General features: G+C 58.1%; 1 protein-coding gene across 1 annotated transcript in view; it reads right to left on the bottom strand.

Moving 5' to 3' along the window:
* Positions 1 to 149: 149 nt before the first annotated feature.
* Positions 150 to 23629, bottom strand: part of LOC107497568 (nascent polypeptide-associated complex subunit alpha, muscle-specific form) — a 41961-nt gene continuing 18481 nt past the window's right edge. Inside the window, exons 6-9 of the mRNA XM_036239555.1 lie at positions 20427 to 20612; positions 20177 to 20333; positions 11750 to 11824; positions 150 to 646 (exon numbers count right to left, since the gene is read on the bottom strand). Of these exons, the coding sequence (XP_036095448.1) occupies positions 165 to 646; positions 11750 to 11824; positions 20177 to 20333; positions 20427 to 20612 (900 nt within the window). The 3' untranslated portion in view covers positions 150 to 164. The remainder of the gene's footprint in view (positions 647 to 11749; positions 11825 to 20176; positions 20334 to 20426; positions 20613 to 23629) is intronic.

Below are 23629 nucleotides of genomic sequence, written 5' to 3'. Positions count from 1 at the left end.
GTGATAGGACAGTGCTAGCCAGGGCCTCCTCCCCTGCTTCTGCGCATTCCCTTCTGGAAAGAAAGCCGGCACCCCACGACCCCCAGGAGACAGGCGGCCAGTCGGGATAATTCATCCATCAGCCGCCGGCCCCCACCGGCCCAGCTCTGGCCAGGGGCCTCCCCTCACCCCTGGGTGCTGATGGGCAGGGCACAGGGGGCTCCGTGCCTGCAGCTGGCGCCCCTGCCCCGCCCCGCCCATCGCACCGCCGAAAGCGAGGGGAAGCCCCAGCGAGGCGGGACCGACGCTCGGCCCTCGTCGGCAGCACACCCATCACCACGTTTGTTAACGCAAACAAAAAACACATTTATTGAGAGCGCGACAGGGTGTGCCAAGCCCCCGTCGGGCATCTTCAAACCGCAGCACAGGTCCTCACAACAACCCTGTGAGGTAGGTTTCAGAGCCCGCCCCCGATGCAAAGTCCCCAGCTCGCCCACCCCCCCGAGTCTCAGGCGCCCGCGTGTCGGGCCGTCGGATCCGTGGCGTCCATCGGTCAGAGGGTGAGTGGCTACCGGAGGGCACGCCCCTCCTCCCGGGGCGGTCCGGGGTCTGTGGGTCCAGCCTGTCCCGTGGGAATGTGCGCAGGGCGTCGCCGTGGCTGTGGAGGCTGAGAGAGACACAGGCGCAGATGAAGGCCACCTGCCCCCGGTCCCCCCGGCTGACGCGAGTCGTGCGGACAGGCGGGCCAGCAGCGAGGACGGGAGAGGCGGCCTGCTCTGCCTGGGGGAGGCGCCCGGGAGCCTGGCCCGCAGGGGAAGAGCCCCCGGCTCCCAGCGACCTTGGGGGGCGGGGGGAGCACCCAGCCGCCGGCTCCGGCCTGTCCACCCAGCACCGCTCAACCTCCGGGGTCCCCCACGTCACCTTGTCCTCCACCTACACAGACTTCCAGTCCGGACCCCTCCTGCATCCTCCGCCTCTGATGCCTCTCGCCTCACTAACCGGGAACCAGAACTCTTGGCCTTTCTAAAACCTGCCCCGGGCCTCCTGTGCAACCCATTACCAATTAAACTTGGGGTTTCCGAAAGTATCAGCCTCATCCTCCTCTGTGGGTTTCTAGAAATTCTCCCTGACCCTCCCATTTTGGCCTCTACCCCCTCCCTCCAAACCCGTTTCCTCTCTGTATTTAAAAGCAGGCCTTTCCCTCCCCCTCTGCCTCCCACAACCCGCCAGGTGTTGCCCCCGCGCTCTCCACTCCACCCAAGGGTGCCCTGGGCCACAGAGTCCCAGGGAGCACTGGGCTCTGTGACCAGCACCCACAGACTGCAGGGTGTGTGGCTAGCCCCAGAGATCCCCAGGAGAGCAAGGGACAAGGGTACCTGTGTGCCAGGTGACAAAGCATTTGTTTTCACATAAACAATCTCTCTGAAGCCCACAATAACTGTGCCAGGTAGTGTGTGATTATTTCCAGGTTACAGGTGAGCAAGCTTGCCTGCCCCCCCGCCACACACACACACACGGGACCTCCGGAGCCCACCCCTGTTCCAGCTGACCCAGCCCCTGCCCTCACAGGGACCCTGTGAGGTCAGCTTTCAGGTGACCTCCTACTTAGAGAAAAGGAGACCGAGGGTCAGGGAGAGCAAGTGGCTCGCCCAGCACACCACACAGTGACCTAGGTGGTCCCGGGTCGGCAGGAGTCTAATTTCTAACACAAAACACAAATCGGACACTACTGTTCCATCGCAGGACACCGGATACACGACTCCCGGTGTCCGACCAACACACGTCACACAGAAGTCCACCGAGATGCCACACCGCGGCTGCCGGCGGGTCGGTTAGGGGCAACGTGCGCACTGGGTGCGGGTCACAAACACCCACCGCTTCGCGTGTGGTTACAGTGTTGTCGCTTGACCACTCACCCACCCGTCCATCCAACAGAAACGGAAGGCGACCCCGACCCCCGACCCCGACCCCCGGCCTGGCTCTGTGTTAGGCACCCAGGCTGCTGGCGTTGGATCCCAAACGCTGCCATCTGGGAGAGGGGCACTGAGCAGGGGACATGCAATGTCTTTGGCGGCTGGTGCCTGATGTTTCGGGGGGAGGACTCTGCTGGGCAAGTCTCTCGGGGGTGTGCATAAATGCTGCCCACAGGCCAGACACAGCGGTGGACGAGACACGGGGGGCTCACGCTTCTTTTTTTTTTTCGGGCTCATCCTTTTACAGAGGATGAGCCTAAATGCATACCCCAGGGGCGTTCAGAGCATTGCTCAAAGAGGCTCCCATCCCCCAGTACAAAAGTGCCTGCGAAAATTACTACCTAATCTTAGAATGTCACAGGAATGAGGCACTCTATCCCACAATACCCCCTGCGTGTTTGGCAAAAGCACTTCCCACTAACCTGCCCTGGCCCTTTATCCTGGCGCCCAGCACACCCCCGGGGCACACACGCCGCCCCTGCCAATCACAGTTCCTGTCTCCCCGGATCCTCCTCACGACAGCCCTGCGAGGTGGGTGCCATAACCCCCCAAGACAGACCCAAGCTGCCGCCATATGTTTGAACGACACGTGTGTCTGGCTCTATGGTCCCGGCTCTGCCCACTCTCCCATGCGACAAATAAAATGCCAAATTCTCGGCAGAGGCGCCGCGACCCACGCCTCGTCCCGCGAAGGCGGCAGTGGGCTAACGGGGGTCCCGCCGAGGCTGGAAGCCACGCGGCTGCTGGGGGCTGCGTCCAGGGTTTACGAAGTGCCCTGTGCCTCAGGTGCCCTGCTCTGCTGATGAGTTGCTCCGGATGGACTCCCCACGGGGCGTGATCCTTGCCATCCGCACTGACAATCATCTCCCCCAATTTTCTCTAAATAGAGCGGAGCATTAGCTAATCTCGAATGGGGCAGGAACGGCCCCACGACATGCTCCCAGCCAGACCACGGCGTCTAATGACTTGAAAGCCTGCTCTCCGAGGCATTAGCCGTGCATCGCGGACCCCCGGCTCTCACTCAGGCCTCTTGAGGAATGGGCTGTGATTTCTGAGCACCCAGGGGACACAGTTTACTGATTACTAATCAGGCTAGTTTTGTAAGGAACGAAGTTGGAGACGGCAATCCAACTTGCAACAGAACTTAGACGTGAGCGCAGGCTGCACCGTGGTCTCACCTCTGGCTATGGACCCACGCGGCCCCTTGACTGTCCTTTCAAAGATTTCACGGGTCTTTGCGAGCCAGCTCTAGCCCCTGGTTTTTAAAAATGTGCGTTGACTGTGGGCGGAGGAATGAAGGCGCGAAGGGGCGAGTTAACATCCCTGCGTCGGGCGGAGGAAGGTGGCGGCCGAGCTCGTGGCCGGGACCATGCGCCGCCAGGCAAGGTGGCCCGGGGAGGACACCTCCACTCACGGGGGGAGGCCGTGCTTGGCCCCCCTACCTGGACGCTTCGTGGTGTGTGAGCATGGGAGAACCGCACAGGGGAGGAAGCCGTGTGGGTGACAGTGGCCCATGAGGGACAGGGACATGCTCACAGCAGTGACCCTGGAGGAGAAAGCTACAAAAAGGACATCGGCTTCACAACCATGGCCAGCATTCGGGAAAGGGAGGGGCCGAAGCCCTGGGCCAAGTAGTGCCAGCTGAACGCACGGATGGAGGGGCGGACGGCTCAGATTTGGCTGGAAGCCATCGCCCGCCTCCCACGCCTCGATGCTGGGGCAAACTGGTGGGTGAGGAATCCCGATGCAGGCAGACGGCGCCCCACGCCACAGCTGAGGGCCCGGCGGGAGCAACAGGCCCTCTGCCGGGAGCCGAGGGTGCTCTAGAACACAGGGCAAGCCCTGCTGGGGCAACGGGCCCTCCCCGGACGGCCGTGACCGTCGAGCCCTGGCTACCTTTGGGGGTGGAGCATGAAGGGAAGCCCCACGAACACGAGGCGTCTACTCTGCTCCCTGCATCACAGAATCCAGTGTTCCAGTCGAGAAAAATGGGAGAATTCTCCATTGGTCCTGACCCAACATGTCCCCATTAATCGGTGGAATCCCAAAGACCACCACTGAGGCCTCGCATTTGGCCACCCGTCACAGGACCTGGCACCGCCTCCCGGTGACCCTAGGAGGTGAAAAATGGTGCTCCAGGGGCCTGGCTCCCTCCAGGTGAGGCAAGGGCGGGTGCCGGAGCTGGCGGGAAGTCCCCAAGCTAACTATACTAGGTGTGGCTACCGGGCATGGTCGTCTGGACCTGGGAGGGTCAAAGAGATATTTCTGTCCCACAGGAGTTGCAGAGAGTGAGTTTGTAAATCTTAAATGCATGAGCCCGCCCAGAGGATGCACCAAGTGGACAAGGACGTCCCTACCTCACACAAGTCAGAGACCCGAAGGCCATCCGGGCCAACCCCAACCCCACAATGTGAATCTCCTGAGAGCCACGCTCATCAGGTGTCCGCCTCACCTGCCTCTTGAATGCCTCCAATGACGGAGGGCTCACTATGTCCCGTGGACACCCATTCCATCCCTGGCCAGTCTCATCAGAAAGCCAAGACCCAGTGGACATGGAAAAACAGTGCGCAGAAAATGAAAACCAATCTGTTAACAAACATATGTGAAAATGTTCAACCTTCATTAGTAATCACAGCAACGAAAGCTAAAAGGACAGGAAACCTTTTAACAGCGATAAATTAGCAATATACAAACAAAATGCTAATACACTGTCGTACGTTATAAAATGCCGAAAGCTCTCCGAAATTCCTCAGTATTCACACAAGAATCCCTGGCCTTTTTTTTTTTTTTTCCTGGCCTTTCATTCAAGAAGCTCAGCCCTAGGAAATGCATTCCTTCGTTCACCAATCCATTTGTTTCCCTGTACCCTTCTACATCCGCATCCATCCGCCGGCCACTGGCCACGCCCCCATCTTCATCCACCCTCCCATCCCCTCATCTAACAAGCGTCTATTCAGCACCTACAGCACGTTGGGCACTAGAGGTACCAATTCGATGATCTCCTTGCCCTTATGACGCCCACAGTCTAGCAGGAGAGAATGACAAGCCATGAAACCACGACCGTTTCTGGGTGTAAGAAAATAACTCCTAAGAATGAAACAAAGTGGGCGTGCTAACCCTTGGCTGTGGCGTAATTTACAACGTTAAAGAAGTTGCCGTGCGTAACTATAGCAAGCAGGTGTCGCGAGGTGACGAAGGTTATGAAGCAACGAGAAATGCGGATGACTGAATGTTAAACAGAAAAAGCAGAATGTTAAAAAAGAAAAGTTTACATGGTGAAGAATGGCAATTAGGTTTCAAAAGAATGGATTTAAGAAAAAAACTGTGCCCAGAGACAAGAATTTGAAGGTGAGTGACATGCCAGGGTGATGGTGACTTCCTGCTGCAGGTCACGTGCCTTGGTGGCCCGCCCTGGGGGGCCCCGCCTCCATCCTTCACCCTCGGGAAGGCCAGCCCTGAGGAGGGAGCTGGTGGTCTCAGGGGAATCCACCGGGGGAGAGATGTGTTGGAGGGGGCGGGGGTTGCACATGCAAAGGTCAAGTTAAGAGACAAAATTTGGCCTTGTTTTAAAAAGTCAAAAGCAAGCAGCACACACTGAAGGGCCGTGGTCAGAGTGGGCACTGATACCCGCCTGGGCCTCGCGGGCGGGCACGGTGGGAACCGGGTGGGCACCCACCGGAGGGGGGGGGGGTTCTGCCCCTGCCTTCTGCAGCTGTCAGGAGCCCTGTTCTGCCTCTCAGAACCACAGAACTGGAGACCCTTGGAATTCCTTAGATCCAGTGACCCTTCTGCCCTCCACATTTGGACCCTGAGGATGCCATGTGTCAAGGAGACCAGGGTCCCAGGGCCACTTCTGGAAACCCAGGCTGAGGTGCACCTGCCCCAGGACCACCTGAGCTGACAGCCCGCAGAAGCCTGGGCTGGACGGCGCCGGGGTGCAGAGCCGAGAGCTGCCGGAACGAGGTTGCGGGTGGGTGACCTCAGGGCCCCTGGGTCACCTGCCTGCCTGCCTTCCTCTTACATAGCCCCTAGGTGTGGGACGTGCCACACCCAGGCCAGTGGGCAGGAGGGGCCCCTCACCAGTCAGTCAGGGTCTCCTGCTCTAACCCTCTGCTGCCCCCTGGCGGGAACAGCCTCACAGGTGACCCACGCCCAGGGAGGGGCCAGGACACCCACCTGGCCCAACACCCCTTGTTCACGCAACCTTCTGCGGGGGCCCAAGGCTGAGCCCTCCCACCCATCCAGGCCACAGATAGGGCGCTGCCAACGTGGAGGCGAGCGTCCACCCCCACGATCGAACCACGCGGGGAGCTGACGCCACGCCAAGCTTACAGATAAGGAAACCGAGGACAAAGGGCCGTGGCCCACGCAGCCAGCTCACTGGCCATCTCCCCGAAGCTCCCTAAGCCAGACCCCCAGCAGGTAAAGTGCATGCAACAAGCACGGAACTCGCCAAGAGACAGCCGCCCTGACACCCGCTCCACCCAGCGGGCTGGCTCCCAGGGTCCCCGGAACAGGAAGGAAGCGCCTCCCTCCCTCCCGCCCCTTCTTCCCGACACTCGTCCAGGTCACTCACTCGGACTCGAGTTTTTGCTTCTGGATTTCAGTAGCACAGGTCTAAGTTAACCACAGCCCTTCGCGAGTCCTAATTATTCATTCACATATTATCTTTATCCGTTATTCCTTTCTTTTTTGTTTCTTCCCCGAATTCCATCTTTCTCCATTTCACTCGCTCTTCGTTACACACTCTGACCAATCCTGGTGCACAGAGGACGCACGGGGGCCCTACGCGTGCTGTACTCATCCCTGGTCCATTCATCACTCATTCGCTCATCCGCTCATTCGCCCATTCTTTCACTCACTCAGGCACCCGTTTGTCTTCCCTTTCTTTCTTATTTTGGATGTTCTTCTACCTATTAGTCTCCTGCGAGATAATCACATTAGTCAAAACCCCATGTGCAAAATGAACATCGTTAGCCCACGCATTCACATGCATGTGCAATCTTTCTTCCCCGCATTTAGTCACCTTTCGCGGTTCGTATTTATTCTTTTATTTATGGACTTCGGCTGCATATACTTCATTACCGAGCCGGGAGACGCAGGCGCGTCTGTGGGCCACGTACTTCCTCTGCTTTCCATTGACTCTTTGAAAGGTGTAATGTATTTATCTTTCTGAGAAGTATGTACGCAAAGCAATTACAGTCCTGCTCAGACACGCTCTCTTAACTACCCGTTTATCACTCCGGTTGTTTATTATCTCTCCTTTCTCCTTTTTTGCCTCTTTGTTTATTCTCGCCATTTCCCTCGCCCTAGAAACACAGACTGGATGATCTCATCAATCTTTGCAATTAATAACCACCTCATTACTAACCCTAACAGAGCCTTCTCTTGCAGACACACCCCCGCACTGGTAACCTTTCTATGGGGCGGTTGGGGTATTTTTTTTTTCCCCTTCTCTTGCATTGGAGTTTCATTCTGCCTTCCCTCATCTTTCTTTGACTCCCCAATGCTTTCTTCTCGCGCGCATTCACGTTTGGAGACTCAGGTGCCTGGCGTGAGGTGCGTGACGATCCCATGGGCAGCGCTGCCCTGGCTGGGGTACGCATTGCTGTGTCTCATTCAGTCACTCACGTGGCGTCTGGTCATTCTTTCTGCCACTCTTTTATTTCAATGTTCATTCTCTTATTTATGGACCTCAGGTGCACAGAACTGGATTAATAGCAACCTGTGGTTCTCGGAGCCTCCTCGGCCCCAGTCCGCTGGGCTCCCTTCTGCTTGTTAATTCCTTGTACTGCTGATTTGCTTTAGGATTTAACTATCTCGAGAGCCCAGCTCTGAATAAGTCATCGTTTTTGGCTTGACGCCCTCTCATTTTTCGTCCTAGCATATGTTTACGTATATGTATATTTATTCGTTACGTTTTTATTGCTTACATCCATCTTGTCACAATTTCACGAGCCTCCCCCCTCTCCTTGCTTTCTCTTTTTTTTCTATTCTTTTATCCTTCTGAGCCTCAGGTGCAGAAGTAAATTAATTGAAATCATCACTTCTTATTCATTCGTTCACACAGCCATCCTTCTATGCTTTCTCTCATTTGAGGCATGTGGTTGTTTTTCACAGATGAACCTCTTTTTTTTTTTACTATTTATTATATTTAAAAAATAACGTCTGTTCATTATATTTAAGTACTTATCCAGTAAGTGCCTTTTCTTCCATATGTCTATTTTTATTTCATTTTCTACATCTTTCTCACAATCTTCCCTTCAATTTTTCAAACTCCTTTTCTTGCTTTCTCACAGGACATACGCATTTATTCTCTCGATCTTTTTTGTGGTATTATTTTTATTAATCATAAATTTTGGGGACACAGATTTGAATTAACGTGGATAATTGGCGCTAAGCCTGTCCCTTCTCGTGCACTTAATCGCTTGATCTACTTACTTACTACCTTTTCTCCTCTTTTTATCTGTGTTGATTTTTTTCCCCCATCTTAATTGTTTTTTCCTACCAGCCTTTCATTCTTCTCAAGACCAAGAACTAGAGATTAGCTGAACCTTATTGCCCTCTGCAACATCTGTGGTGCGAATCTTTTTTCTCATTCTTTCCTTCGTTTGTGCATTCACGCATCCATCCATCCATCCTTTCTATTTAAACAATTACTTCTACGCTTCTCGAGGGCTGGTGCGCCTAACTGGATACGTGACCGTCTGTCGTGCGAGGGTCCTCCCTCCCTGGCTCCTCCCTCACGCGCTCCAGCACTGGGCGGTTCCCTGGGTGGCCAGGTGGGCAGGTGGGCAGGTGGGCAGGTGGGCAGGTGCCCATCTCACGAGCACAGACACAGCGGGCTTACCTCACGCTCCCTCTCACCCTACTCCTAGAACGGCTCTCCCTTCCATGCGTTTATCTTTTTGTTAATATATTTACTACTTCACTTTGTCTTTTTGGTAATTTTTACATTTCTTTCCAATTCTCACCGTTTCCCTTTCACTCTTTCTTTCTTGCATTCTTTCATTCCTTGGAGTTCAGCTGCCACGAACCGAGGAACCCTAATGCCACCTGCAAATACCCATCCCTGGCTCCTGAAGCTCCATGTTAGTCATTCGCTAATTCTTTCACTCATTCATTCATTCATTCAAACATTCTTCCTTCCTGGGTTTCCTTCTTTTATTAGGTGATTGCTCCCCTGTTGATAAACCCGCGTGCTCGGAGTTTGATCGGTTACAGCCCACGGTTCACGGCGGCCTCTCGTCCTCAGTGCTCACGGACCCCTCTCCTGTGGATCCCCCATCTGTCCACTCAGTAGTCATTGTCGCGTTTCACCGACCTGTCCCTTTCATCACAGCTTTCCGTATCCCCGTCCTCACTCTTCCCGCACTTACCTGCTTTCATTCTCGGGGAGCTTCGATGCCCAGAGAGCACTGATTACGGCCCTCCCCGGAGCGCCCGCGGGCCACGCCTCCCCCCGCCCCCCCCACGCCTCCTGAGTCTCCTGAGCCCGTTTATTTAGATGCTTCTTATCTGATTGACAGGCGGTTCTAGATCCGGACTTCCCATAACCTCTGACCCACGTCAGTCTTCTACCGCGAGGGCCGGCACCGCCTTCTTGTCATTAATACACCCACCATTCGTGAACCTCTGTACGTAACACCTGCTACTTTACCTTCCACATTTCTTGATTTTTTATTTAGACGTTTTACCTTGTTCTCTCGTCCTCTGATCCCTTCATGTACCAGACCTCAGTTCCCAGGACTGAGGACTCAAAGCCCCTTGTCCCCAAAAAAAACCCTATCTGGGTCCAGGTACTCAGGTTTTTTTTGTTTGTTTTTTTGTTTGTTTTTTTTTTTGCTTTTGTTTATTTTGGTGTGTATTTACTTACGCGTACCCAGTGTTAGAAAATTTAGAGCTAAAGTTAACTCTCGTCTTTAGTCTCCCGGGTCCTCTTTTGTTTTTAAGTATTCTTTGAACTCTTTCTCTGCTGTTTACTTATTTTTTTATGCCAGGAGCACATGTGTGTACTGATCCCAATGCTCACCTCCTAATGACCGGATATAACCCCCCTCACACGTGTAATCATCTCCTAACTTTAAAAACTTCCCTTTCTCCCTTTGATTTACCCTCGTTCCTTGCCGTCTGCTCTCTCCCTTCCGCTCGCCTAGTCCTCCTCTCCCGCATCTTTCCGCTTTGACGAGCCTCCTCACCGCATCCTCCTCGTTGGGTTTTGTCAGTTACTTTCTCTTCATTTTCAGAACTTTTTTTTTTTTTTGACACGTGACAAGCTGCACCTGATTAAGGTGCGCATCCTTCATGCGTTCGGAGATAAGCAGACACGTGACACCGTCACCACGATCTGTGTCACGAACCTATCCATCACCACCAGAAGCTTCCTCCCACCCTCTCGTCTATTACGATCCTCGTTTAGGATAAGAACAATTACCGTGAAGGCCTCTCCCTTAGCAGATGTCTGCACGCACCATACGGTATCGTCACCATTGGTTAAGGTGTTTCCTCTTCTGAGTCATTGTTTTCTTTTATTTAGGCTTTATTCTTTGAACAACCTTTGGGTGCTGTATATTCAAATTACACACGGTCGTTGGTCCACGGCGCCCTGATATCGGTGCGTGAGGCCCTATTTACACATCGATTCAGCATTTTGTTGACTTATGTAATGACCCGCTGTGTCCGCGCTCGTCCCGGCTCGCGCACTCCTCTACCCACGTATTCGTTTCTTTTCCCCTTCACACTTTCCTTCCTTCGTTCACCCATTCACTTATATGGACCGTGTCATAGAGCGACATGACCTCCCAGCAAAAGAGACCGAACAATCACGGTCTCTTGGACCTTCCTATTTCCTCCCACCGAGTTACCCACCACAGTGTGTGCAACCCACGGCGCCTAACACACGCGTGTGCCAGGCACGGGCGCGGGCACAGTAAAGGTTGGTGCGGCCGGGCGCTCCCGGGGCTCACATCCGAGACAAGCCGGGGGCAGACCAGCAATTAGGGCCAGATGCCCTAGACGCCCTGGGCCCCCCGGCAGGGCGGGCGCTCCCCCCCACCCCGGGCCCCTGCAAATAGCATCCCCATGAGAAAGCTGCGGACAGACCCCGGAGTACAGAGAGACAACGCCCTCTGTACACGGTCTCCCGGTGGGAAAAGACGGACTCAGAGTTCATTTTTAAATAGACAGCTTTGTCTGCAGCAATATAAAAATATTTTGGCCTTTCAAGGCAAATACAAAAGAAACTCCCCGTTACCATCGCTGAGTGTCTCAGTCCTAAACAATAGAGAACTTGAAGAGGCTTAGCCGGAAACTTTGAAGACAGAAAATCTGCCCATTCTGTTTTCCAGACATTTCAAGGGGGTGAGCAGAGGTCACTGGAGCTGGGAGCCCATTTGAGAGGCAGGTCCCTTGGCCTGAGCTTTTCCCTTGGCCCTTTGAAGGGCCCCCGGCTCACAAGGGCCCTTCCATCCTAGTCTGCCCTGCGGCACAAGAGCCAAAGGGACACTCAGTAATGAAAGGACCATTCATTCCGGGGAGTGAAAGAGAAGAAATTCTTTTGGGGTCCAGCGTTCGAAGCCGCCTATAGAATTCTCCGCCGCAGAGACGGCACAAGGCGGCCGGAGGACCTGCCTCTGAACAGGGGCCCCCAGGTCTGCACGTGCCTCCGCTTGCTGGCACACACTTCCCCGTGAGCGGACCCCCTGCCAGTGCTCCCTGTCCCTCCCTCGCTTGGCAGTGTGTAGAGTGGCAGCCAGTGACAAAGCCACAGATGTGTGCCCCACAGTCCAGCAACTTACGGTTCCGCAGGTGTGCGTGCTGGGGTCCCACGTCGGCTGTCCTGTCCCACGCAGAATTCCGGACGATGGCTTCGGCTGGAACGAGAAAGCACTGGGTCACTGGAGAACCTCGCCCAACCGAAGCTGGGGCTCCCCAACTTCGAGCAAGCACGGAACTGGTGAAACCAAGCATCTCTCTTAAACACACGGGGTCACGCACTCACGGACCCACCGGGCGCCTCGCTGACCGGGCGCCTCGCTGAGCTCCGGCCACAGGCGGGAAGGGTGGGGCGGGCCAGGCACGGGACCTGGCTGCCTGTGGGGCCACGCGCTGCTGTGGGAAACCCAAAGGTACAGGGCCGTGGCGCGCTGGGAGCTGAGCTGGACACCCAAAGGGTGGACAAGATGTCACCCAGAGGGCACTCCGCCTCGAAGGGCACACGTCAGTTGGGATATGCCCAGGGCGCCGTGGGCGAGACAGAGAGGCGGGCTGTGGGCCACACAAAGTGTCGTCTTTAACAGGCAGGGTCCCTAAGACCTGGCACACGCATCATGGAGCGAAAGGTCATGGTGCCTGGACATACACCTTCCCTTTCATCATTAGGCACAAATTTTGATCGGCACCATGAAAAGCCGTGACCATGTTCATCAAGCCTTTGACTTTAAGCATTTGCCTTAAATTGTGAGTTTAAAAAAGTGAGTTGAGTAGTGACAAATACACATCGCTACTGTCATCCCTCAGTGTCCATGGGGGACTGGTGTCCAGAACCTCTCGGATACCTAAACCCACGGGTGCTCAAGCCCCAAGCCCCGCACACGAGTGGCACAGGGCTGGCGCGTAACCTACACGCATGCTCCCGTACGCCGAAACCGACTCTGGACTATCCGTCGTACCTGGCATGGTGTGACCGCTATGGGAATCGTTCGGACGCTGCGTGGTTTAGGAACTGACGACAAAAATCTGTCCGTGTTCAGCGCACGCCAAACCATCGCAGGCCTAACGACACAGGACGTGTCGGCAACAATCGAGATTTCTTTTTTTTTTCAGATATTTTCCAACCCACGTTTGTTTTCGCCGCAGTCACGGGGACACAGAGGGCCAACCGAACACGGGCACGTCACCCGGAACAAACGGGCCACACTAATTAACGCGAGATGCCACGGGTGAGGAAATGAGTGAGGGGGGACGTGGGGGTTCCCTGAACTCGCGACTCGCTTTTTCTGTAAAGCTAAGACTGCTGAGAAAAAATAGCTAAGCATTAAAAAAAAAAAAAAAGAAAAATTTAAGGGTGCTGATTCTGGCTGATTCTGAACACCTGTTCATTGGAATCCAGTGACGGTGAGGTGTGGCCGAGAGGTGGCCTGTGACGGCCGGTGGGACGGGAAGGTGGCTCAGGGCAGAGCCAGACACTGGGGTGACAATGAGAGGACACAGGTGGTCCCCAGGCCTCCAGGGAACCCCGAGGAAGAGAGTCCCCCTCAGCACCCCCTTTCCCTGACTGGAGCCGTTTGGGGCGCCCCCTGCTGCCTGCACGCCTGCATTCCCAGCTTCCCAAACACCGTTTTCCCCTAATTAGGTGATTTTATACCCCAAAAAAAGCGAAAAGTCTTTTAAAAATAGGTGATTAACCAGTTGCCAGCTTGCGGGTAACAATGGCAGACTGGTCACCTCAGGCTCTGGGACCTCCGTCATGTGCCGGACACCAGCCCAGATGTTCCCGGTCCTCCCTAGGAGCCCGTGAGCACCGGGGATGGCGCCCTCACCACCACCCCAGTCCTGAGGTGACAGAGGGACCCGGAACCTGAACACGCAGCAGGACCACGGGCTCTGCCACTTTTTACAGGCGTGAGAGCCGGGAGGGGGCTTGGGGGGCCTGTTCGGCTTGGGTCTCTGCTGTTCTAAGAGGCCTGGGGAAGCCAGAAGCAGCTCGGGGTACGTGGGGCTGTTCCCGCTTCTGCTCCAGGGGCCCCATGAACCCTCAGCGCTCCCGACCATCCCCAGCTGACTTCTGTACAGACCCTGGGCTGCTTCGTGAAGACGCGGCCCTGGGCCTGCCCCACCGCGTGAGTAACTGGGGTCTGTGCAAAGATGAGTCACTTTCTGGAAGCAAAAGAAAACCCGAGGCCCCCTCGCAGGGGCCAGAGGGACCACCGCCACAAACACGGGACTGGAGGCCTTGTAACTGCCCGCACGGGACCCTCGCAGGACACGCTGGGGGGCCCGTGACGACGCCCCCTGGCTCGGCGGGGTTAGAAAACTCTAGCCCTGCATCCTGAGTTTTTAAAGTCACTCATCTCTGTAGGCAAACAGGACCTAACGAATCTGGCTTGTCTGGCACAAATAACTGTGGATGTCTGGAGCGGCGAGGACATGAAGAGATTATTTTTTAATAAAATGATCGTTTCCAGAAATAGAGCCTATAGTTTATACACATTATCAGCCTCGCCTCAAAGCTCATGCTTCCTACCTGTTAAGACCACCCTCCCCCGACGCTCTCCTTTGTAGAGCTAATTTCCTGTACCTTTGTCAAGGCTGGGGCCCTGGACGTCACCGGGGCCCATTTATGAAAATGCGAGAGGTAATTGGGACATCTTTTGAAATCCTGTCTCCTCTCTTGCCGGCCCCCACAGCCTCTAATTCCAGTTGGCTGGTCTGTGAAGGATGTTTACATATCCTCTTCCTGGAATTTTACTCTTTGCTTCAGGAGTGGGCAATTAGAGAGAATTAGGCCTATTTGGCGTCCGCGTACCGTTAATGGACACGGGGCGGAGGCGGCCTCGGCGAAGGCGGTCTGCGGGTCTAATTGAAGCTGGCAATTTCTCGGTCCCTCATTTCAGCTCGCAGGTATTGTAGCGACCAAGGTCACGAAACAAAGGCTGCAGCCCGCGAGGATAATAACCGCGTGCGGGGCTGGCCCTGCGAGCTGTGTGCCACCCCGTGTGGCAGCACGGGGGGACGGCTAGCTGGGGAGGCGCGCGGAGCCGGGGCCCACACGGGAGCCCGCGCCGGCCCGGGCACCGGCGCCTTTCCAGAAGTTGCCACCCCCGTGGCCTTTTCAGGAAGTTCTCGGCCGAGCGGGCTGGGGTGCGAGCGCGGGTGTGGGCGAGGGTCTCGTGACCCAAAGGGACAGGCGAAGGTGCCGCCGGCCACACCCTCCCGGGCCCGCAGCCCCCGCGCCAGTCTCGACACACGGCGACGCGTGCGCAGCCCAGCGCGGGGTCCCAGGCCCGGCCGGCGGCCGGCCCGTTTGGAAGGACGCGCCACGAAACGCGGGCCCTGCCCCAAGCGGCCCCTCGGAGCTAGCGCGGGGCCTGAGCACTCGCAGAACGTGTCTGCGAGACGCTGGCCCTGAGGGCCGCTCGTGACCACAACCCCACCGCCTGGCCGGTCAGGCGGGCGCTGGCCGCCAGCAGTGGGCTTCACATCCAGGGCCCGCCACCTCAGGCCATGGCTTCCTCGTCCGCAGAGGAGACGGGGTTGGAAGGCGTGGACTAGTGATCTCAGCCCTCAACCCTAAAGACCCACGACTAAGCAGGCCACAGATGACATCATCGCCGAGGCCGCCAGAAGGAGCCCAGGGTTCCAAGGGCCCTCAGGGGGCGGGGACTCTACACTGCCCCGTTTTACAGATGGGAAAACTGAGGCGCAGAGGGCCGGAGACAGGGGCCAAGGTCACAGCCATAGTTAGGGCTGCCCCAGGGCTGAAACCAGGTCTCCTGAAGGCCTCTCGGGGCTACTGTCTGACCCTGCATCCCGAGCATCTGTCCTCTGGCCACCTGACCGGTCCCAATAGCAGGGCGCGTGCCTCGACCCCTGTGCCCAGCCAGGGGGCCAGTGGGGGCCCGATCTGGACACGTGGGGCCTCCCCGCCCTCCAGGGAAACGGGGCGCCTGCCTCCCCGACACTGACGTCTCGTGGGAAACTGAGGCCTCAAAGCCGGTGGCAATGGAGACACCGGTCGAGACCAAGACCCGGGGGTCCTTCCGCTCCAGGCAGAGACTTGCCCTGGTTCCAGCAGGGGGGCCTGAGCGCCCCCCTCCGGCCGTTTAGAGCAATGGTGACACAAACTGTCCTCCCTGCCGCGCGAGGCCCCCTCGCTCAGGCCGGACCCTGCCCGGCCAGCCGTGCTGACCCTCCCCGCATCCTCCCTGACCGCCACTGCAGTCCCGGGGACCCGAGGCCCCCCGCCCCGAGCTCCTAGCCTGACAAACCCCCAGGGTGACCCCCAGAAAGGGCCACAGAGGCACAGGAGCGGCAGAGCTGCCGCTGGACACAGGCGCAGATGAGCGGTCAGCCTCCGGACCCTCGACTGTCCTCCTTCCCCAACTTCCCATCCCGGAGCTCGGTCCCTCAGCCTCATTCTGTCCCCCTGGCTGCCCCTCGGGCCCCAGACCCAGTTACATCAAATGCTTGTTTACAGGCAGAGACCCTCCGAGTCTCCCTGAGAAACTCGCAGAAAAGAAAGCCCCTGAACGAGGGGCATGAGTGTGGCCGGGGTCACGCGGCCAGGGTGGGGGGCGGGGGCTGGCCTGCCATTGTGCGGCCTCCTGTCCGCGTCTCTGAAGACACACACAAGGGCAAGGGGGCCCCGGCGGGCGTCCCCCGCCTCCCCTCCCCCGTGGGGACACACACGCTCCCACACCCTCGGCCTCGGGAGAAGGTAATTGAGGTTTTCTTCTTTCCGTCTGAAGAAAAGGCACCTTCTATTGAAAGAATGTATTCAGGGACCTGGGAAAACTCATGTGCACTCAGCCCTCCCAATTACCCCCAGGTGGCTGTGCTCCACGGGGCGCCCACATTCCTTCCTGCCCGGCCTTTGTCTCCGCAGGCACGGCCCTCAGCTGAGAGGCTCCTCCTTAAGCCCCTGCCAAAACTCCTATTCACCGCACAGAGAGGAGCTGCGAAGGTGGTGGGCAGACCCCCAGCCCCCCCACCCCCCGGGCCCCGGGGTGGGCGACTTAAGACGCTTCCATCTGGGTTTTTTTTTTTAAGCCCAAAGAAATCGGAGAGCAATTAAGAGTCATGACTACACCCTGCCACCCTCCTCTCCCTTAATTAACTCCTCTCTCACACACACATCCCCCAGGTGGGGGCCGCCCCGTCTCCGCCACCCAGCACCTGCTCAGCCCACTGGTCCCCCGACCACCAAGGCCTCCGGCGGGGGAGGGGGTGGAAGCTGAGGAGACAATCACAGATAATTCTGGAGACCTAAGCACACTCAATTCCCGAAAGATGGCGAGAGTGACCAGTTTCCCAGCGAAGAAAGCACTGGAAGGCGCAGGGCGCACGCCCCGGAGACATCCCTCTGGGGCGCTGGGCAGCTCTGCGGCACCCAGCCAGACTCCCACCCCTCCCTCTCCCTGCTCTGTCCTGTCCTTCCCGAGGAGGGGACACCGTTGGGGACAGGCCTCCCCCTGGTGAAGCCCCTGGGGTGCCCCCTCTTCGCACTTGTCCTGGCTCTGAAACATTGACTCATTCCGCCCCGAGGCGCACCCGCCTCTGCAGCCCCCCGTCCTCGGCTTCCCACGGGGTCGGCGCGGCCCCCAAAGAGGAGGACCGTAGCGATGGCCTTCGCTCCCGCCGGACCCAGACTGGTCTCCCTCCTCCCAGGTGGGAACCCTACGCTAGACCTCACTCGGAGAGATACAAACTCTTTTCCAGAATGTTCCACCTGCTCAAGCCAGGGGTGCGAGACCGAGCCCTGCACCCTTACTCCTCGGTGAGGAGGGGGGCGGGGCCGAAAGCCGCGGGGGGGCAGGGGCCTAGTCCCTGGGATTCATCTACCACTCGTTATAAATTCCGGTCTGCTAAAAAGAAGCCACCGCGGCACCCCAAGGCCGCCCGCGATGCTGGTTGCCACTGTCCACTGCTCTCTAACCCTGTGGGACCTCAAAACCCCCTCCTGTGCACAGCCGCCTTCCTCTTTTCAAGGAAGAATTCGTTAGCAAGCTCGTTAAAGATGGGCAGGGCTTTTGTTCTTTCTGGAAGTCGCACTGCTCGTAAAAAAAATCATGTTTGAGTTGCTTCTTGTAAGCGAACGAATAAGAAACGCCCTCATCTTGCCAGGCTCCGACATTCCTGGGAGAAATCCACTGGAAAATACACCTGGGGTTTGAGCCGCAGTCAGGAGGCACGGGGTGAGGGACCCCGGAAGCGGCAACCCGCCCCACGAGCAACCTGCGGGCGGGAGATGGTGGGGGTGACGGACGGCACAGGGCACTTTTCCCCTCTGGGGAGCAGGGAGGCCGGGTGCCCCTCAGCTCCCATCCGCCCCGGGGGAGGGGGAGGGGCACGGCAGGGCCAGCCTCCACAGGAGGCCGCCCTCGCGTCCCCGACACCTGTGCCCACCTGGAAGCGTCCAGCTAGAGGCGGGCGCCAGGGAACAGCTTCATACAATGAACAAAATGGCCCCCTCCCCCCGCAGGGAAAGGTCCTCCGCCTCTGTGGCCGGTCGGGGTCTCATTTCTAACCCCTATTGCTTGGGGATGGGCCAACCCGCCAGAGACAGAATCCTACTGAAAATAAATATCTTTCGACACTTACTAATGCTCTTGCTACCATTGGAGGTGACTGGCCACGAGGCTGATTGATGACGTTATGTTTCGACGTCTTTAATTGAGAACTCGATCTATTTTCTTAATCTACTTTGTGCTGGTGACACACAAAACAGAAAATATGTCTTTGTGACACACAAAACACAAAATATGTGTTTGCCTGAAACTGAATATTCACGAGTGCGCCTGAAATACAGGTCGGCCCAAGGACAGCCCACCCCACACCGCTGAGCAGGTGGAGGTGGGGGCAGACCTTGACCTTGCCCCGCAGCGCAGCCCACCCAGAGGGAGGCTGAGATGCTCCTAAGGAGGGGTCTGGAGGCCCTGAGCGTTTGGCTAGGACTAGCTCCATTGAACTTTCTGGTAAATTGGGGTCTGAACCCCAACCCACCGCCCCCAGGAGTCGCGCCTGCCCCCAGCTCTCCTCCATGTCACCATGTTTGCAGGTGGCTTAGCAAATGCCATTTGTGGAGTAAATATCACAGGGCGGTGTCTCCCGGGGGCCCCCTGCCTGAGCTGGGCCCTGGGCACACACTCCCCAGCCTGACAGGCTCCCCCAGGAACAGAAAGACAAATCGACAGCCCCCAGGCCGGACCCCTCTGCCCCTCTCTGCCTACGCCGACACATTTTATTTAAAAACAATGTCTGCACCCCATTTCCACTTCAGAGGAGGAGGCAGGCCTGCAGGGGAGGGTCTCCGAGGTCTCTGTTTGAGGGAAGGGCCCGCGGGGGGCCCACCGGGCTGCTCTGCCCGCTGGGCAGCGGGCTGCACACACGGCAAGGCATGGCAGGGCTGGCGGCCGGCTCAGGTCCGGAGCTGGCTCCCATTCTGCCCCTTGCAGAGACCCCGTGCGCAAGCGTCCTGGGGGCGCGCTGGCTTCTGCAGAACTGAGCCCACCTCACCCCCGGCCTCTCCCACCCAGACCACCGGGCAGTCTACGCTCACCCACCTGTCCGGGCGGCTGCCCCGGGCACGGCAGACCTGAGGCTGCCAGGAACGGAGCCCGCCCCGCACCAGCACAGCCCCGTGGGCTGCTGGCTCTGGAAACACCTGCGCCCCTCCCACGGGCTCACCCACTGGGACCCTCGGTTAAGCCTCCTCTCCTCCCGTCTGCCTCGTGCTTAGCTGCCACGTAGGACCTCCCAAGATCCCCAACTTGACCCTCCTTAACCCTCCAACGGCCTCAGGTACCCCACGAGGTCCCATTAGTGCATCTTGAACAAGTGGCCCACGGATGAACGGCCGATGAGTCCCGGAGTGGGTCTGCGGCTGGAATCCTCGGCTTTCTCCTCCTCCCCTTCCATTACTGATTTTATTTAGACAAACAAAACGTTCCCATCTCGTTGAGATTTCAGGGGTGAGGAAAAGAGGCCAAGAGAAGAACTCACTCAAAGACCACTATTTGATTAAAGGACATTGTCAAAGCCTCACGTGTGAGGAGCCAGCATTCTCTAAGCAGCGGACGTTACCATGGCTTGGGAGAGAAATGTTTCTGTAGCTACAGAGTAGACGAGCATTCATATCTCCACGTCTCCAAACGGGGACGCAGCGGGAGGAGGGGCGCAGTGCGTAGGAGAACAAATATACTGTGTTCATGGCGTCACCGTGCTGAGCGACGCTTGGTTGTGGACCTACTATGTGCCTGGCCAGAGCTGGATGTCAGGGTCCCAGAGCAGAGTTTACCTACCGTACGGGATCACAGCACGCCGGCGACCCAGGTGGCCCCCACACACGCTGGCTGGGGAGGCGAGGCAGCTTCCGGGCCCCCAGGCCCCCCGAGTTAAGCTGGAAGCAGTGGCCCTCCCCCAGAGTAAATGTGTACATTCTTGAGCTGAGTGAGGTGAGCTGGCCCTAATGAAATCTTAGTGTCCCGAGAAAGACAGAAACTCACCCCAAACCAGGAAGGAGGCATGAGGCGTCAGGTGACCATCAGGGAGAAGGCGGGGTCCGAGGTGGTGGTCCTCCGGCGGGTGGGGGGTGGGGGGGGGGGCGCTCCTGCTTCTTCCGTCCGGGTCTTCGGCCAACGCAGCCGGGTCGCAGCCGCTGTCCTTGGGGAGGGGCAGAAAGTCAGAATCACCGGAAGGTGAGCAACCCAGAAAAGCCTCACATGCATCAAGAGAAGGCACTGAGCCCAGTCTCACCTGGAGTTGGTTTTCGGTGGAGGGAGGTGGCTCGTGGGTATGAGCAAAGGCGGGAAAAGGTGCGAGAAGCGGAGCCGCAGGCCTGGGCGGCAGCCCCCAAACCGGCCCAGGTCCTGGGACGGAGCCCGGACGTGCGGGGCCAGAGCGGGCCGTGGGGACACCCGCCTGGGCGCGACGAGAACGGGTCTAGGGGGAAAGGAGCGGGACACGTGTCACTCGAGCCCCGGGGAGCCGAGCCCCCAGGAGGCGGCGTCTGAGCGCGGTCAGAGGTGGCATGCCAGCGGGGGCTTGTCCCCTGCGGGCACTGCGGACCTGCCGGGCAACCTGGGCAGCGCTGAGGGGTGGCTTCTAGCGCTGGGGGAGGAATACGTGGACCCAGCGGCAGGGCCAGAGTAAACAGGTGGAAGGGGGGTTAGGCAGCAGGCAAGGCCGGGTCACACAGGTGTGGGCTCAGCCAGGAAAACCGACCTGTGAGGCAGAGGGCTGGGCGGCTGAGGCCCAGACGGTCATGGACCGGCGACTCAGGCACAGAGAGGGGGCAGTCGGTCAAGCCGAGCGAGAGACTGTGGCAAGCAAGGCTCCAGGTGGGCAACCAACCTGGCTAGCGGAGAGCCAGGGGGAGGAGCCGCCAGGTAGAACAGAGCAGGTAGGCAGCCAGGCAGAGGCGGAGCCTACGGAGCTCCCTGGAGGTTCCCAGCCGTGTCCTGTGCACGGCGCAGGCCCCAGCCGACAACGGGGGGCGGCAGCAGAGCTGGATTTAGCCCCAGCGGGGGGGAGGTAGGTACCATGGAGGGAGGGGTCCAGATCGCCGACCCCAACTCAAGAGGGAGACCTCTACGGCCAGTGCCTGAGCAGACACGCCACAGCTGTCCATGTGCTCCATGACGGCGAGGAGCGGACAGCCTTCAGCACTCAGCTACAGGGGGGGGAGGGAGGGGAGTGGAGCAGAGACGGCGGGGCGGCTGGCCCCCAGAGGCTCCGCGCCCCGGCGATGGGCATGTTCGAGCCTCCTGGGGGGCCTGTTAAGGTCAACGGCCGACCGGCCGAAGCGACCACGCCCGCCCCGCACACTGCCCACTTTCCTAACTTCTAGAGGACGGATCCACCATCCAACGCAGGGTCAGCCGTGAGGCCGCCCACAGCGAGTGCAACCCCCCGGCCAACCGTCCCGAGGGGCTGAGGCCATCAAGGGACAGGCTAGCGTGGCGGGAGCCCAGTCCAGGGCCGGGCTATGGGCTTGCTCAGTAAGGATCAACTGTTGAATGAAGGAGTGAGCGCGTGAGTGAATGAAGGCGTGAGACTGATCGGCCCCCCAATGGGGCTGGAGGCGACTCGGAACCCGCCCTCCACCCTTTGACCTACAGCTCTTGGCGTCCCCGGCAAGTCCCACCTATCAGCTCAGTGTGGTAGTCAAGTTCCTTCATTGACTCACCTGTCCAAACATACATCCCACATACTCTTACTGAGCCCCACGTGTTGCCAGGCGGGTCCTGGGACACCCAAGGGAGTTGTGGGCTGGCCTAGAGCACCCCAGAGGACCAGGTTAGGAGACAGGGTGGAGGGTTGCAGGGAGATTGGGGGGGGAGGGGAGGGTGGACAGTGGAGGTGCGAGCAGAAAACCAGAAAGAAACTCAGAAGACTGACGGAGTGACATCTCCTGGCCCCCCCTAGTTCAGGTGAAACCACATCGTCCCCGTCACCCAGCCTCCGGGATTCACGTAACGACAGATGCCGAGACCAATGGGCTCTACAGGGAGGAGCACGACACCCCCAAGATCCTAACGCCTGCCACCCTGGCACGCTAGAACACTGACTCCTCTGAGCTCGCACCTTAATTGGTACGTGTTTGAGGTAAGAAGGGTCCCGCGGATTACTTTTTCCTACTTAAAACGTGTCCTCTTGCTCAAAAAACACCAGGAGCTGCTCTATCACTTCCCTCCAGGAGCTGGATGGAGGGGGGAGTTTTTGTGGGAGCCCCATTTTCAAAAAACCTGCCACCTCCACCAAGAGGTGGGGCACCCTCTGACGCTTTTAATTTGGGGGTTTGCTGACTCGGGCAGAAGGTCTCCCACAAAGACCCCTCTGCCTGCAGACAAGGGGGGCCCACTGGGTTTCCCACTAACCCAGCTGTTTGCTCAACCACCTCGCTGGCCCGAGGTTTTCCCATTTGGCCGCAGGTCTGGCCAGAGCCTGAAGTTCAGCCTAAGTGACCTGATGGATCTACCTCAGGTCAAGGAATGTCCAAAACTCAGGACACACAGCAGCAAGTTTCAGGCTCAGGGACACACCTGCCACCATGACCAGCTAGGGGCATTCGAGGACCCAGACAGGAGGTTCGGGGGGCAGGAGGCGCAGGCCACGTGGGAGGGGGACCAGGGAGGGCAGCAGTGCCACAGGCTCTGGTCCTGAGTCCAAGTTCGCAATGTCCCCTCTGCATTCGACTCACTGCGCTCTGAACCTCTGCATGGGACCCGAATGTGAGCCCTAAGCACGGCCTCCCATGGTGGAGGGGGCGGACTGGGGAGGGGACTCTGGGCTGCAATGTCCACTTTTTTGGCCTGGTTGGGGAGCCCATGAAGACTGTGCTACTCCTACAGGGTCTATGCCTACGACTCGGTGCTTTGCCTACCATTTTTGGTGCCTAAAAGTGCTTTTCTTAATGGCCGCTGGCTTTAGAAACTCGTCAGGCGCGTGCCCGGGGCCCTGCGCCCCAGAGGACCGGGCCTGGCCAAGGCAGCTGTGTGTCGGGGCCAACAAAGACACTTCCTGCAAAGCAGCCCTGTCCCCAAAGCGGCCTTCCACCTCCCACCCCGCTCAACGGACCAGACCCAAACTTAAATGAGAGCAAAGGAAACCCCGGCTCCGGCCCCAAAATTAGCGTGGCCTGGAGACCGCGTCGCCCCTGCCCTGCAGACGCCAGTTCACCTCATCATGACAATCAGGGCGCTTTTTCTCTGCAGACAAAGGAGGCTCATGAGACAACCCCTGGAAGCCAGCTACCTCATTAACAGCCTCTTCCTTGACAAGGCCCGAGATTAGCCCCGTGTTCATTAGGGGAAAAGGGCGGAAAGTAGAATAAAACTGAAAACCGCAGCTGGGGGGAGGGGGCTTTCTGCGGCCATTCACTCATTGAAAGACTCCGTGTACCTTCGGGATTTAATCACCAGCAAAGGGGCCGGGGAGGGTTTAACCAGGATGAAGGA

The sequence above is a fragment of the Rousettus aegyptiacus genome, unplaced genomic scaffold (assembly GCF_014176215.1).
Source record: "Rousettus aegyptiacus isolate mRouAeg1 unplaced genomic scaffold, mRouAeg1.p scaffold_m13_p_3, whole genome shotgun sequence".
In the NCBI taxonomy this organism is placed as follows: domain Eukaryota; kingdom Metazoa; phylum Chordata; class Mammalia; order Chiroptera; family Pteropodidae; genus Rousettus; species Rousettus aegyptiacus.
Note: the sequence above shows the minus strand (reverse complement) of the source record. Positions and strands in the feature narration are given on the sequence as shown.